Consider the following 16,771-nt stretch of genomic DNA (forward strand, 5'->3'; position numbering starts at 1 on the left):
TTTAGAACCTGTTCCGATGTCTAATTCTGCATTGTTTCTCTTTCTATCAGGTTGGAATTCTCATGGATTTGCCCTATAAATGTTCTTCACTTTTAAATCTTGGTTTGTCCTTTGTTCTCTCTCCATTTTAGTCTTTTTAAATGCATTAATAGAGTGATAAGGTTCATAATTCAGTTGGGTGCCTACCTAGATATTTGTCCCCATTGCCTCACCTCCCTGCTTTGTACGCATTTACTAGATAACATTTGGCTCAGATGTTTTAAACATCATTAGAGAGAAATTTGGTTGTGTAAAATAAAAAGCAGCATTTCTGTCAAACTAGGGAGATTTTATGGAAGAAATATTTGTAAGGGTCTTAGGTTTCCATGTTGTGGGTCCTGTCTCCACCAGTATGGACTGTAGTCCCTTTGTACCTTACTGATTATCTTCATCAATTGCTGGGGCTTAAAAAACAATTTTAAGAGTGGCCCACTCAGTAATCATTCTTTCTCCACCACATGCTGGTCCTCACCCAGGAGATGTCGAGTCCTCTGCTAGGCCTCTGTTCAGAGCTTTTGTGGCACAATGGGACTGGAAATACAGTTCCACTGGTATAACCCTACTCAAGGTCCCCCCACAGTTAGCATCACAGAAAGACATGACAATTATAGTGCTTGTTCTCTGAGAGTGACCCCAGAGGAATGCCCAGAAAGGGCCTTTAATTTGTTACTTTGTTTGATCTTCAAAATAGTCTTATGGAGTAGGACTTGGTTTTCTCTTCTGTAAAATAGAGTTGATAAATTTTGTACTACCTACCTCATGAGATTTTTATAAAGGGGAGTATTTTGTAAAATATTATATAAATGTGAACCCCTCTTAGTGTGATCTGAGGGCTAATTATTAAATAACTTATCACTAGTAAATGGTGGAACTTGAACTCAGTTCCTCTAACTTAATCTAGGTTTCAGAACAGCTTAAATACATTTACTAATTATATATCTATAATGGATTACTAAGAGGAACTGGGCCATTTGAAAGTTTGTCTCAAACCTTCCATCCCTTGAGTTAGGTGGATACTTGGCTCCACCTCATATGTGCTTTTATCTAAACTATGGAGAGCCAGTCTAATTTATGAACTCTTCCATCCTGGATGATGTCTTTAGTGTTGGAGTGGATGGCAAAGACTGCTTCTGCATAGGTAGGATGAATTTGACGCCAGAATTGTGGAATGAACCGTTTTCTTTTCTGTGTTTTCAGACATCTTCAGCAAGCAGCAAACCACCAGGGAAAGGGAATGTGATGAGCAATTTTTTTGGGAAAGCTGCTATGAGTAAGCATGTCTCTGTCTTCCTAGATGCTTCTGCTAATGAATAGATTTCTATTAAATTTTTATTTTGACCTGTGGTTTCATTAGTGTGGCAGCTCCCTGTTATACAGGCTCCCTCTGCCATGCAGACCAGTAGCTTCTCTGGAAATTAGCTGAGTTAGAATGTTGCTTGTGTCCTGGAGCAATGATGTGACTTGAGTGGGATGATGCAGCCAGTGTGTACGTCAGAGACTGATTCCAGACTCCTCTATCCACTACACCAGGTTGCCTCTAGATAATGATTCTTTACCTTTTTGGGGTCATGGGCCCTTTTGGGAGTCTGGTGAATTCCATGGACCTCTTCTCAGAATATTTGTAATTGAAGAGAGGCCTAAATTTTAGTTAGAGAATAGTACAAATAAAGATGTAATTTTTTTCCCATCCAAGTATGGACCCCCTGAAATCTATCTACAAACCCCCACACATCGGTCTCAGGTGAAGAACCCCTGATCTAGTTCAGCCCCCTTATCTTAAAGACAATGATACTTCTCTTCGGTATCGTTTGGTCCTTTATGATTTCCAAAGCACTTTGCTTACAGTATAATTACAGTAACCCAGCAAGTGGGTTATTCCATTTGATAGATGAGGAAACTAAGGCTTAGAGACAGGAAATCATTTGCCCGGTACCTCATGTCCAGTGAGTGTCAGAATTGGGATTTGACCCTACATTTCCTGACTCCAGATGGAGTGCACTTTCCATCGTACTATGTTATGAATGAGGTCATGCATAGGTGGCAAATCTGTTCTTCTTTTCCCTATGACCTTTTATACCAATCTCTTTGTGCAGCAGAAAAGAGAGGTATGCAATCAGCAGTCCCCCCCCCCCCCACATTTGCATCTGTATAACTTCTAGCTAAAACTACCATTTGCAAAACCTAGTGCTGCTTTTAGAGTTTCCCCTTTGTCTTATGCCAGGGCAAAGCAAACTCAGGGCCACCATGGCACCTGACATTTTTTTTGTGGTGCCCGGTATTCAGAATGGACTTTTGGATAGGGCAGGTGGGTTGTTTAAACCCACCAGGAGAGTGGCCTGGCTATGTTATATTGGCACTGTTCCTATTGGAAGGAGACCTTAAAGTGGGATGGGGGTTGTGGACTATCTTAGATATCAGTAACTCCATCTTCTATATCTCATCTTTAGAGAAGTCAGAAATCCTGATCAGAGTGAGGATTGGAAAGACAACTCCAGGTGGAATTGAGATCTAGATTTAAGGATCAGTCATGGGATTTTTAGGGATACCCCTTACCCTCTTTGAGCTTTGGTTTTCTCAGCCATAAAATGGATAATAGTACTACTTACTTTCTAGGGTTGTTGTGGAGAAACATATTTTTTGCTGTGGAAATGTAATTTTTTTTTGTTAACATAGTTATGATAGAACTTCAAAGTTAGAATCCTCAGAAGTCATCTAGTATAATTTTTATTTTTTTAGTGCTCGAATCACCTCTACAACATCCCCCCAAATGGTACTGTCGTCTCTGCTTGCTGGTGCTGAGCAAGCCCCAAGGCAGTTCATTCTGCTTTTGGATGGTTAATTGGTAGGCAGGTCTTCATTTTGCTGCTCTATAATCTGTCTCCCTGATCTCTCATCATTTTTTCTCATGAAGGTAAAGGGAGTTGTCAGCCTCAACAGGTAGAGGAGACTTCAGCCAGCTGAGACAGAAAATGCCTTACACATGTTGAAGCTAAAATATTAGGTTCTCTGCTTGTTTATGTGTAAAATCTAATATATTTTTTGCGTCTTTGTTGAAATGTGCCTGCCATGTAGTTGTACAGGCAGCCCACCCAATTGTCCATCAGTAGGTATGTCTTAGACAATTGATATAGACAGACAGTGATCCGAGCCAAGAATTGAGCAAGAGGCAGAGATCCAGAAACCCCATATTTAGAAAACTGCATAACGCTTTCATTGATCCCCAACTGTTCGCTGCTCTTTAACACTAATATTCCTCTAATGAGACCTGTGAATTACAGAAAGTCCACACTCATAGAAAACTCAGATTTTCCAGGTACTCACAGGGCTACTATAGCATGCCCATGACTTCCATGTGAAAAATGACAAAATAGATTCTTGAGAACAGGCATTACTGGAAAATGGGTGGTTCATTTGTGAAGCTAAAAGGAGAGATAAAGGATGGACAGCTTGAGTGCTACCTTGATGCCTCTGAGAGAATCATTAGGTCTTCAGGATTTTGAGTGACTCCTGTAGAGGATTTAAGGAAAGAAGGCATAGAAATCAGTGATCCAGGAAAGTGTCACTGTCACTGAAACATACGTTTTGAAAAATACGTCTCCACTTTTGGTCTGGCTTTAGGCCCAAAACAAATTTGTTGAGCCCAATTTTATACTGTATTCAGGGTGGTTGGGGGGTTTTGTTTTTTGGTTTTTTACCCAGCCCAAGCTATCTCTGTCCGCAGTGTGCCAGGCTAGTCTGTATGCTGCACTGGTTTCCCACAGCTAGGCCCCATTGTTTGAATTTGTGTTTTGGTACATCCCTGAGGGTTTTTTCCCCCTTGTCCATCTTAATTTGCATTTGCCCTAGTTTGGTGCACTACACAATGGCTATTTGGGTATTCTTTTATCTTCTAGCCAATGGAATTATATTGTAACTAGTCTGTGCTTCAGGGCTGGTATTTGGGCTCTTTTCTAGGATCTACGTGTTGATGATCTTGCTTTGCTATTTAATGTTAATTGCAGTTCATTGGTGACACTTATGAGATTCCTTAAAGAGATCAAGTGTCAGGTCCCAGCCTTAAAGAAGACTAAACACTACCACTTCACATTTTAATTTGACCTGGAGTGTGATGCTGGAGCATTGCCACAATCCATCTTTCAGGTTCACAAAAGACTTCATGACTTGGTTTTCTTTTGGTTGTTTTCCTATTCCCTTGTCAATTCTTAATGGTCATTTGACATTTCATTGAGTGTTTACCATGGGGAAAACTCTTAACAAAATTTGGGAGTGACAGTGTTGGAAGTAGAGACCAGTGCCACAAATTCCAGATGTTTAACGAGATAAGATTTAATTTATATAAACATACAGTCCTTTGTTTAGGTTAAAAGAAATCAGTTATGCCAGTATAGAATGAGGGAGATGTAGTCAAATAGCATTTAAAAAAAAACTTAGGCATTTTAATTACTGTAAGCTCAGTATGACTTAGTTGAATGATGTGATTGCCAGAAGAGCTAATATGATCTTAGACTTCACTAATGGAAGTATAAAATCCAGTAAATTCTTACTGCCCTTTCCCCTGGTCATATTGTTTTGGGGATATTTTGTTCAGTTTCTCAGTGCCACATTTTGGAAGGGATGTTAGCAAAATCAACTATGTCCACAGAAGAGAGGGCAACCAAGATGGTGAGGGGACTTGAAAACATTTCATAGAAGATAAGATGGAGGGGCAGCTAGGTGGCACAATGGATAGAGTACTGGCCCTGAAGTCAGGAGGACCTGAGTTCAACTCCGGCCTCAGACCAAACGCTTGACAATTACTGGCTTTGTGATCCTGGGCAAGTCACTTAACCCCAATTGCCTTTAAAAAAAAAAGAAGATAAGATGGAAAGGACTGGGGGGTTAGGCCAGAGAAGAGAAGACATGAAAGGGGTGACTTGATTCCTGTCTTCAAAATTTTTAAAAGACTATTGTAGTCTTATCTATGTGGCTTCAGAGGGGAAAACCAGGTCCATTGGCTAGAAGATAAAGTGAAATAGGTTTAGGCTCGTTTTAAAACTTTGCAGAAATAGAATAGTCTACCTCGTTAGGTCATGCGTTCCTCATTACTGGAACAGTTCAAATGGGATGGATGACCCCTTGTTGGGGATATTGTAAAGTTTTGGTTATGAATTGTATTAGATGGCCTCTAGGGAGAACGAAGGAAAAAAGTTGAGGATATGGTTCACATGTATAAATGATAAAATTCTGAAAGATAGTGATTAGATTTCTACTGAAAAAGAGCTAAAACTCAGATATATGCTTAATAATACTGATGATTTATGAGGTGAAAGTATTGACTGGTGTGCTTAATTCCAGAGGTGATGATAAGGTAATTTACTATTGCCTGACAGAATAATATTGCCTTTCAATTATATATATAACTTACCCTGCTGTGTGCACAGATAAACTTAAAGTCAGTTTGGACTCCGAACAAGCAGTAAAGGAAGAAAAAACATTGGAACAACCTCTAGTTTCTGTCGCTGAACCAAAGCTGGCATGCACTGGAGGCCTGAAGAAACCCTACAAGAAAGTAGAGCCTGTTAAAATGCAGCAAAAGGAGAAAAAAAGGTAGGAAAGTTTTGTGGAGCTTGGAGGAAAAGCATCTCTGCTGGGGGCCAAGAGGTCTGAGCTTGAGCTTATTGACAGCAGTGGCTTTTAGCGGAATGGTGAGGCCTTCCTGGTACCCTAGGATAGATCCATATGGTCAGAATAATGAGCCCCAGTGTATCTTGTGAAGCCAACCCTTTCAGGCCTGGATCATTGTCTCCCCACCTTTATTTTAGTCTTGTAGACATAGCCTAAGAATACCTCATTTTTCTTTTCTTTTTTTGAACTTCAGATTGCCAAGTGAGGGTTTACTCAGGGATACTATTTCTAGTCAAGTTAAAGAGAAGACTTTCTGTGTTTACTTTTTCTATCAATGAGTTTATTTTTCAAGTGGTAAAAGGTAATTAGAAGAGAAACTAAAAAGCACGTAAGCTATTAAAAATGGGTCCAGGAGTTTGAGACGCTACCTCATAGTTGGTAGCAGTGAGTCTGTTGAGAGAACCTCTGAGCGCCTCCGTCAGGACCGATAGGCCCTAGAAAGGTCCGACTTTTGTGTGGAGGTTGGGGCTGTTTCTTTGCCAGACAGATGCCAGCCAGCTCTCCTGAGGTTTCAGGCTGAGCTGGAGCACTATCCAGGGGACTTCCCCTTGCTGTGCACAGGTGATATGGATGGACTACAATGTTCCCAGCTCACTGGGATGGCTGTTGCTGGTTCTGTAAGTGGGGCTGGCAGAGTTCCCAGGAGCGGGAGGTGTGGGGGAGAACTCTTGTGTACCTGTGGACTATCTCATTTACAAAGTGTATCGTGTAGACCTTGTGGTTTATATAGTCCTTGGTCATTGGGCTCTGTGAAAGAACAGGCTGCTGCTACCTTCCGGTTCGGGGTTGGGGGATCGGACGTCTAAGTCTCCTTCCACTCAACCCACGCCATCTTTTTTGTTCTCGGGGATGCTTTCAGCAACCTTTGAAGGCTTTTGGGGCTTGGCAGCCTTTTGTAAATTCATTCCCAATGCCACTAGAGTGTGTTTGATCACATCTTTGCCTCCTTCCCTCCATCGACCCAAGCCAGACATTGAGCTAGCAATACTTTACCATCTGTTAGGGAAAGGGTAGAAATATACTTTAGAGTACTTCAGAAATCATTGAATAGAGCGTCCCGGGGATATTACCTGAAGCTCCCTTTCTTTTTGGTCCATGTCTGTTCAGTTTAGCCTACAGATTAAGCACCACTGAGCCTTAGCATCACATAGTGTTTCCATCTTGCTCCTAGGAGCTCAGATAAGGGCATGCTTATTTTAGCTTTCCCCAGGCTTAACTCCATGAGATCCTGCAGGAGTTATTTAACATCTTCGGGACTCATTGCTCTCAGCTGTAAAATAAGGGGATTAGATAATTAGATCACTTCTAAGGTCTCTTCTAGACCTAAACCTTATCCTAATCCCTTCTCTCTAGAAGCCCTTGTGTCTGCTGAATTGATGAGCTTATAGCCGTATCTATGCCATAATAACAGAGGTCTTTCTATTTCTCATGAGTGGTTTGTATGTCATTACATATGCCCCTCCTTAAGGTACTAATTATGCACTTAGTATGATGGACTTATGTATTGTAATATTTATGAAAATAGCCGTGTGTGTGTGTGTGTGTGTGTGTGTGTGTGTGTGTGTGTGTGTGTGTGTGTGTAGTGTATTCAGTATTTTCCTCAAAACAATATGAGGTCAGAGAACATCCCATTTTACAAATGACGAAGCTGAAGCTCCGGACATAGGGGTAGTAAGTGACGAGGCCAGAATTTGAACTTAAATCTTCTTACTCCAAATCCAGTGTTCTTTCCTCTATATTAGTCTGTCACTTCGTCCAGAATACTTGAAAAGGTTCACTTTTTAACACACTTGTGAATTCATAGTTGGCTGTTTTGACACAAACAGGGTTATAATGGGTGATAATGGGAAAAGCATTGGAAAAAAGAGAGGAGCAAGAATGTAGATTTTAACAGTGATGATTCTATTCTGGTTCTCATGAAATTTTCCCATGAAATTTTTAAGGTGATTCTGAATAGGCTTCCTGGGAGAAGGGACCCTTGGGAATCGTCCTTTGAGGAGACTTCAGTTAAGAGACCGTTCCAGCCAATTACTTGTCTTCAGATACAGTTGCACCTAACCAGATAAATCCTGTTTTTTTTCCTAACAACCTCTGAAGAAAATTTGTTATTTACATTTATATAAAGGATTATGAAGTTCTTAAAGCTTCAGGATCCATATTTGTACATGTTTTTTATCCCTTGCAGTGCTTGTCACTGCTTGAATATTCATTGAATGGATGAGAGGGTCTAGTAAGATGCATAGGAGAAGTAGCCCTAGAGAGGATTGGAAAGGATAGTGAGAAGGAAAGTAGAAACTCCTCTGATCAGCTTTGAGCCCTTCTTCTGGTCTTGGGATGGCAATGGCAGTGCAAGTCAGTTTTAGTTGTACTTAAATAACTGTCTAGTATTCTTTCAATCCTAATCTTGTTAACTTGCACCTACTTTTCACTCTCTGGTGCTCATTTCATGGACTTTATCAAGCGGGACTGATGGACCATTTCAGTATGAACATTTGAGCCAATGGATTCTTGCCATATGTAGCATTTTCTGTTTTTGAAAGCAAAGGCACTTACTGAAATACAAACAAACAAGAAAAATATTCCCCTCTCAACCTGGGATACACTATCTCACAAATAATACGCAAAGAGCTCGCTCACAGCTCGCCTTAGTGGAGAGGCACACAGGTAGGGAGAACAGATCACCAAGGCAGCTCACTGGCTTGGCACTGCAGGCTGCTCTAGGGTCCTTCTGCTGCTCCTCTTGCACACTCTGCATCTGCTAGGTGGTAGATGGCTTCCTCAGCTGCCCCTCTCTGCAGCTGAGTCCTAGTCATCGGGGTCGACTCTCTCCTCACCAGCTGCTCTTCTGAAAGACACCGTGATTGTGGGTGGGCCAAGCAGAAGAGGTACAAGGGAGGTGGTGAGAAGAAACATACTCATTTTTATTCTTGGATGACAATAGGGGAAAGCGGGCAGAACTCTCTGATGATGAAGCAAAAGAAACTGAAAACCTGAAGAAAAAGAGGAGGAGAATTAAACTTCCTGAATCAGACAGCAGCGAAGATGAAGGTAAGAATTATTCATCTTGGGGCTGTGGAATTGAATCTTTGCTATGGTTGTTCATTTTTTGGTCACTTTACTATATGGCTATCTAGGCTCTAAAAGTAGCTTTATTTTAGGTATAATTTAAGGTATAATAAGGTTATTAGGGGCCTAGTTAGTGGCTTATAGTTATGGCTCTCTATAGAATTCTTTCCTTAGAAAACATGTCTTATTCTTGTTCAGATTGAAATAGTTAGAAATTATTTTAGACTCCTGGTTAAGAAAAGCAAAGAAGCAAACACAATTCTTCCAGCTGGATGGTGGGATAGCACATGTATTTGAATCCTGGACTACTCTTTCTGAGGAATTCCTTCTCCCCTAGTAGACTTGTACCCTGGGTTACGTGTGTTCTTCACCTTTCCTGACCCAGGGAAGGAACAAAAATCCCTTCTTCCTTAAAATTAATGGACAAACAGTAAGGACACAAAATCTAACTTTTGTTGTTCATTCATTTCTGACTCTTTGTGACCCCATTTGGGATTTTCTTGGCAAAGATACTGGAGTGGTTTGCCATTTCCTTCTCCACTTCATTTTACAGATGAGAAAGCTGAGGTAGACAGGATTAAATGACTTGCCCAAGGTCATAACCACTAGTAAGTATCTTGAGGCCATATTTGAACTCAGGAAGATGAGTCTTTCTGACTCCAAGCCTGATGCTCTATCCACTGTGGCATCTAGCTGCTTAATAATATTATTTGACTATTAACTATTATTATAATGGATTCACATAGCTTTGAAAAAACTGAAATAGCTTTCCAATATGCAAAAATGGTTTTTTATCATTGGAGAACTTTTTACCCCCCCTCTGAAAATTGTCCTTAGCCCAGCTAAACTAAAAGGAAGACTCATTACAGTTACACACACAGTTGTTCAGCAAACAAAAGCCTAAGTATAGATAGAGATGCTCTTAATTTCCTGGGGGAAAGAATTCTTGCCTCAAAACTTCTTGTCTTGGATAACTTCTGATGATGAGCCTGTCTAAATGCAACTAGGCCAGTTCCTAGATGACAGACACCCTGTCCCTTGCTGGGCCCATATTTGAAGACTTCTCAGCTTGCTAGAGGACTGTGCTTAACCGGGACCCCATTGAGAACCAAGGGTAGCTTCATGCCTTAAGAAGGCATCGAAGGAGTGCTTTAGTGGAAAATTTTTTCAGTTAGTGAGCTCAAAACTCTGTCAACATTGGCTGGTTAGTCCCTAAAGCCCACCTGTGAAGAAAGTAAAAAATGATTCCATTTTGCCAGTAGGGAAATGAGATTAGGAGAGCTCCATGGAGCTATGAATGAACTCAAGAAGTTCTCATTCCATCTCCTCTAGACACCAGAGTGGATTACAGTTCTATAGCACCTAAAATAGTAAGCCTGGAGAAAAGAAAACTTAAATGACATTATAGTTATTTTTAAACATTTGTAGAGCAAACAAGGGGAAGAGGCATTAGATTGGTTCTTTTTAGGGTACAGTGAGGAACAGTAGAGGAAAATTGGAGAAATGTAGATTTTTGACTTGATGAGATTTAAAAACAAAACAAAACAAAACATCCTAACACAGTTCTCCAGAAGTGAAATGGGCTAGCTTGAAGGTAGGTTCCCCATCATTGGAGGGCTTCAGGTAGAAGTTGGGTGGCCATTTATTAGAGATATTGCAAAATGATTCCTTTTCAAGAATATGTGGAACCAGGTGAGGTACTTGGGGAATCTTGAGGTTTTGTGGGGGCTTTTCTGTTCTGTGATTTCCTCAACACTGGAAGGATTCAGGTCGAGGCTGGATGATAGTTTTGTTATAGATTGTCAAGATGATTTATTCTTCATACTGGAATTGAACTGGAGGAGCTTCCTGGTCCCTTCTAACAATTTTGTCATTGCTGTGTTATCTAATGCTAAAAAACCGTATACGGATAACTTAAATAAAATCATAGCAGTGTACAATTCTGGTTTTTTAGCACTGAAAAGTCAATAGAGTGAATTGTTCTCTTGATAAGGATGTTTTTAACTTGAAAAGTGATTGGTTAGGTATCTTGTTTTAGTCTAAAACAAGCTAGTTTAAAAAACCTAGAAATAGATTGTAGGAATGAATCATTTCATTAAGCTATTAAGTGGCTTTTCTTTGACTGCTTCAGTTCAGCAAATATTATTTTGAAAAATATATCATTGAATTTTATTTTCCATTCATGTTCTTAGAATAGGTATTTCTGGGAGCTCTTTGGATTTTCATGCCAAGTCATTCAGGGTGTTAAATTCCAGTGGTAGGAAATTGATACCAGTTCTCTGAATGTGGCCAGAGAGCTGTCTTCTGAAAGAATTTCTCCAGATAATCTTTGGGTAAATTTGTTTGTTTTATGAAAATCAAAACTCAGGAGAACAGAACTAGAAGCAGTGAGTAGAAGCTTCAAAGAGGTGCACGCTAGCTTGATGTCAGGAAAAGAGATTCCTGACAATTAAAGCTGTACCAAAGCAGCATGCTCTTTCTTGGGATGTCATCAGTTCTCCTCCTTGGATGACTTCAAGAAGAAGTGACATGGTCATCAGTTCAGCTTGTTGTGCCTTGGTTAACTATGGATTGGATTGGAGAGCAGCTGAGATTCTTTCTAATTCAGGCTCTGGTGATCTTGCTTTTGTCTTATAAGCAGTAAAAAACAGGAGGCTTAGGAGAATGCTCCCTAAACTCTAAATGTGGACATCAGTGAAAAGTCACTTCTGCCCTGGAAGTTCCCACCACGGAGAGCCCCACACACCAGATGAAGAAGTGGCTTTGATGTTTTTATGTTTTATAGCAATCTTGATGAAGTTCTCAAAAATGCCAGAGCCGCCAGTTTGTCGTGTAGCTATCATCATGTAGTTTCTTCATTCTCCAGTCCCAAACAAACTTGTTCATTGCTTCTAGCACTCACTTTCCTGACGTAGCAGCATGCAGGGGAAGACACCAGATGCAGTTGGGTCAGTGGATCAAAATGTCGTAGGAGGTGGTTCGGGGGAGCTCTATAGGGATTCCTCTCCCTGAGAGATGGCCAGGAGGTCTGAGGGGACTGCTGGGAGAAAGGCCTCTAACAGCTGGTTGTTCTTTTGAGGGATTCAACTGTCAGCCTATTTAATTATTTTTCTTACATGTAATTTTGGTTAATAATGTATAGTTTTCTGGAGGCAGAGAACATTTTCAGTCATTTTGGTATGTGTATGTGAGTTGTTTTTTTTGAACTTAAAACACCAAAAATAATGGCATTTCCTTACATATAGCAGAACACAAAGATGAAACCATGAGTCTCTATTTCATACCACTTGTTTTTTTTTAAAGCCTATAATAAATTCTACATATTACTTTCAAAACTGCTTGCTTCTAAGATTCCTTCTCTTCTGAGGATTAAAAAAAATGTTTCAATGGCCTTCTCCTCTTCCTCCTTGTTTTCCAATAAAAAATAATTTAAAAAAAGGTGCCAGCAAGATAGAGAGGACTCACTAGCAGCTAAGACTAAAAAAGCAACAGTCCCAAGGACCCTCTTCAACAACAATAAATGCAAAGTTTCTCCCTGTCTGCTGGATGTAGAATCCGACTTCCAAGGAGGCAATAATGAACACACAAGGTTTTTAAGAAGTGGAGGCCGGAAGCCTGGAGCATCACTGTTGCTAACTCCTTCTCCCTTCAACCCCAATTAAAAACTGAAAGAAAAAATAAAGTCCTTGTAACAAGCACAGTGAAGCAAAAACAAATTGGCGTATGTCCAAAAAATAGGACTCTGTACCTCGTGTCCATCTAGAAGTAGATGACGTGCATCCATCCCAGGTCTGTTGATCAGAGTTCTCAAGTCTTTCAAAGGTGTTTTTCTTTACAGTGTCACTGTCCTTGTATAAACTGTTCTCCTGGTTCTGCTTACTTTACTCCTCATCAGTTCATAGCACCTAAGATTCTTTGAAATTTCTTTTGCTTATGACTGCACCCTCCCAGGCGTTATCCTCCCTCTCCGCTTTGTCTCCCTGTTGAATTTGGTCTTTTTCTACCCCAGACTGCCAGTGTTTGATGTATTCAGCACTCCTTTGTCCGTTTCAGAGAAGAGTAAGGCTCTTCTAGTACCCCCTCCGCCTACCTTGTCTTCCATAGTTGTATACTTTTCTTCTCACGTACTCCATCTATGAGAAGTTGGCAAGTTCCATGCCCTTCTTTTCTATATTCTGTATTCTTTTTCCCCTCCCTAGAGGCAGCTAGGTAGAGCCATAGTGCACAGAACGCTGGGCTTGGAGTCTGGAAGACTTCAGTTCAGATATGGCTTCAGATACTTCCTAGCTGTGTGACCCTGGGCAAGTCACTCAACCCTATTTGCCTCAGTTTCCTCCACTGTAGAATGGGGATAATAACAGCATCCCTCACAGAGTTGTTTTGGGGTTCAAATGAGATAAATTTATAAAAAGTTTTTATTAAAGCAGTGACTGGCACATAGTAAACGGTATAAATGTTTCTCCTCTTCCTCTTCCCTTCTCATTTTCTTTGCCCATTTAAAACTCTCAGAACAGAACTAAACTAATCATCCCCAAGACCTCTGTTGTGTTTTTTTTTTTTAAGTTTGTGGCCTTAATATCCTTTGAAGATATTAAGGTTTTGAAGGACACTTTTTTTCTCTTGTTAGAATGTTAGTGTTCTATCTTCTTAGCAGCTCCTTGTATTTGCTTAAATAAATTTACCATTCTAGGTTTCTCTGGACTCTGTGTATGTGTGTGTTTGTGTTTGTTTGTTTGTTTTAGGCAATTGGGGTTAAGTGACTTGGGTCACACAGCTAGTAAGTGTTGAGTGTTTGGTCTGAGGCTGGATTTGAACTCAGGTTCTCCTGACTTCAGGGCTGGTGCCCTGCGCCACCTAGCTGCCCCCAACTCTCTTTGTGTTTTTAAGTGCAAGATTTAGTGTCAAAAAGACCTGAGTTCACATGTGGCCTCTCATTTAATAGCCATGTGACTGGGGGAAAGTCACTTAATCTCTCAGTCTCAATTTCCTCATTTATAAAATGGGACTAATAATAGTACCTATGTCACAGTTGCTTTGAGGATCAAATGAGATAACTTAAAAAAAAAAGCAACTCTTCGCAAACCTTAAAGGGCTATATAAAGTGTTGTTTTTATTATTAATTCATTTATTCATTTACTTGTTTTTATTTACTTATTTGTTTGTTTATTTCCCCAAAGTTCCTACTCAGCTCTGGTCATTTCATCAGAATGCATAAAATCCTCTTTTTCCATTAAAGGCTGATTTTTGTCCTGTAGCTTTGCAGACTAAATTATTTTTGATTGTCAGCCTAGATCTCTTTTACCTTTTGGAATATTTTAATCCCAGCATCTGCTGGTTTTTAGTAGAAGTGGTCAGGTTTTGTTTGCTACCAGCCATAGTTCCCTAGAACTTGAGTTGCTTCTTTCTGAAAGATGATGGTATTTTTTCTTTGAAGTGGGTCCTTTTTGGAGTTAACATTCCTAGAACTTTTCCTTTTGGGGTTCCTTCCATGAGTCCTTGTTACCTACACTTTGCCCTATGGTTCTAATAGATCAGCAGTTTTCATTTACAATTCCTTGAAATGTATTGCTATTATTTAGATTATTTTAGTCATGGCTTTCAGGTAGTCCAGTGATTTTAAAATTATCTCTTCTTGAGCCATTTTCCAGGTCAGTTGTTTTTTTTGATATCAGGTATTTTATATTTTCTTCTGTTTCAGAAAGATTTTAAAAAGTCTTTTCTGGCATTTCTTGCTGTCTCATGGAGCCGTTGTTGTTTATTCTAGTGTCCAGGGAGACCCTTCTCAGTGCTGCCCCACAGGGTTGTTCCTCACTTGTTCCCTCTCTCTTTGGGCTTCCAAAGCCCTCACCCTGGGGTTTTCTGATCACTTCTGCTGCCTCCATACACACAGAGCTTTGCTGGCCCCCAGTGTCACCAGCCTATCTCTGGCTGTACTTTGCTCTGGGAGGTTACCCTGGACAGCTGACCCTTTTCTTATTGCCCTTCATCTTCTAGCTGACTTCTTGGGCATTTGGGGAAGTGCAAGAAGTCACTGTAGTTTCCCATTGCATTTCTTGATCGTTATTCAGTCTGGTGGGAGCTTGAGGATTAGGCTGGAGAGGTATGTGGGAACCAGGGAGTGTCTCCCTGTTCAGGCAGCCATCTTGACCAAAACCATCTCAGCAAACGTTAAGTGACTGCTGTGTACAGAACACTGTGCTAGGAACCGGGGAAAGACTACTAATATACATTAATAAGTGACACATTAGAAAAACAAAAACTAAAGTGTGATCCAAGTTCTGAGAAGGGGGAATGGTTATGGTTGGGTCATGTAACGTGTTTTCTTCCCCTTCTGGGAAGAAAAATAAAACATAAACATTGTGGTTTGTCCATTTTAGCCCCTTTACCTTCAGGGAAATAAGTTTGGTTCTCTGCTTTCTTTCTCCGTACTTGAACGACTTATTCTGTTGTAGCTGTTTAAAGTCCGATATCCTTCTGGGCAGCATCCATCCCATTGTGGTTCTGTATCTTTTATTCCAAAGTTTACTGTCTCAGTTCATACTTGCAGTAGATAATTTATGGTTTTGTGTTGGCTGCTGCTCAGTCTTCTTCACCTCTGCAGGTCATTTGGCCTAGTGCCCTGCGTGGTCATAATTTTTAATACTGACTGACCTAATCAGTGGGGAGAATAGTAGATCCAGATTTTGTGTTGAGTTTGAATCCAGGCATGAGATTCAGGAAGCAGGTGAGGCAAAACAGCTACTCAGTCCTCTGTCCAAGAATTTCATTATGCTGATTGAGCAATAGGTCAGGTGAGGTTTTTTGACTTTTCCACTCATGGGCTTTGCACATTTGCTAACAGATGGGATCTCCTCAGTGATGCTGTCCTTCATTTTCATCTGATAGAAAGGCTTCCCTAGGCTAATGCTTTCCCTCTGAGATTACCTTCATTTTACTCTGCAGAAGTCTTATATGCACACAATTTTTTACATATTGTTTTCTCCATTACAGTGAGAGCTCCTTAAGAGGAGAGAACCTTTCTATATATCCTGTGCTTAGCCCGATACATGGTACACAGTAAGCACTTAATAGATACTTACTGACTAGCTGATCAATCACGTCTTCCCCTAACAATCTCTCTCCCTTACTAATTTCAGTGTAGAACATTCTTCCCAGGTGAAGAACAGAGGGGCCATGAGAAGCTTCCTCCCATGGGAGCAAAATCAGCATGGAGGGAAGAGAGTGCTTCGAGTTTGGAGAGCTGAGTTCAAGACTGTATTCTGCTACTTCCTAGCAGTGTAGCCTTGACCATGTCATGGCCCTTCTCTAGATTTTAGTTTTCTCCTCTGTAAAATGAAAATTTGGATTAGATGATCTCTTAAGGTCCCTTCCCTATTACCACAATAATAATAATTGATGACATTTATATATAGCCCATTCTTGCAAAATGCTTTGCATATGTTATATAATAAGGTCCCTTCTAGTTCTGACCCTCTGGGTAATATGTTCTAATGTATAATTGTTTTAATTCAACTCTGACATTCTATAAATTTAAATCTTGACTCATAAGCTACAGGTTCCAACCATAGCCATATGATGATGTCCTGTTGGGGAAAGACCCCAAGCAGGCCTTGTTTGCCCCACACTATGCTTGCCAGTGGCATGCATCCATTCAGTGCATTCTGTTGTTTATATGTTCCCTTCATGTATATAAAGGTCAACTTAAATGTACAACCTCCTGCTTGCTTTCTGACTGGTAAGAAAAAAGACTTGTGTACTTTTAATATTATTTGTATGGTGCCAACGACACGTGCAATTTTTTCTTTTTTCTTTTTTCTTTTTTTTTTTTTTACAATTTTTATTAATTTTGAACTTAAATACAAAAAAGAACATTCCCTTGTACACAGCACAGCTTAAAAAGGATTCCATATAAAACCATGAATTTCCATTTCACACTGTTTGCTTTTTTTGAAAAACTGTAATAAAAACTGCACACTTTCATAGCTACCCTGCTTTTCTGTGC

The 16,771-nt window shown here is 40.2% G+C and overlaps 1 protein-coding gene across 2 annotated transcripts in view; it reads left to right on the plus strand.

Moving 5' to 3' along the window:
- POLD3 (DNA polymerase delta 3, accessory subunit) overlaps positions 1 to 16,771 on the plus strand; it is a 58,857-nt gene that overhangs the window by 31,051 nt on the left and 11,035 nt on the right. For both annotated transcript variants that reach the window (XM_020989572.2, XM_020989571.2), the window contains exons 7-9: positions 1,237 to 1,309; positions 5,460 to 5,625; positions 8,645 to 8,751. In XM_020989572.2, the coding sequence (XP_020845231.1) occupies positions 1,237 to 1,309; positions 5,460 to 5,625; positions 8,645 to 8,751 (346 nt within the window). The remainder of the gene's footprint in view (positions 1 to 1,236; positions 1,310 to 5,459; positions 5,626 to 8,644; positions 8,752 to 16,771) is intronic.

This window comes from Phascolarctos cinereus, unplaced genomic scaffold, assembly GCF_003287225.1.
Source record: "Phascolarctos cinereus isolate Bilbo 61053 unplaced genomic scaffold, phaCin_HiC Scaffold_726;HRSCAF=1367, whole genome shotgun sequence".
NCBI lineage: Eukaryota > Metazoa > Chordata > Mammalia > Diprotodontia > Phascolarctidae > Phascolarctos > Phascolarctos cinereus.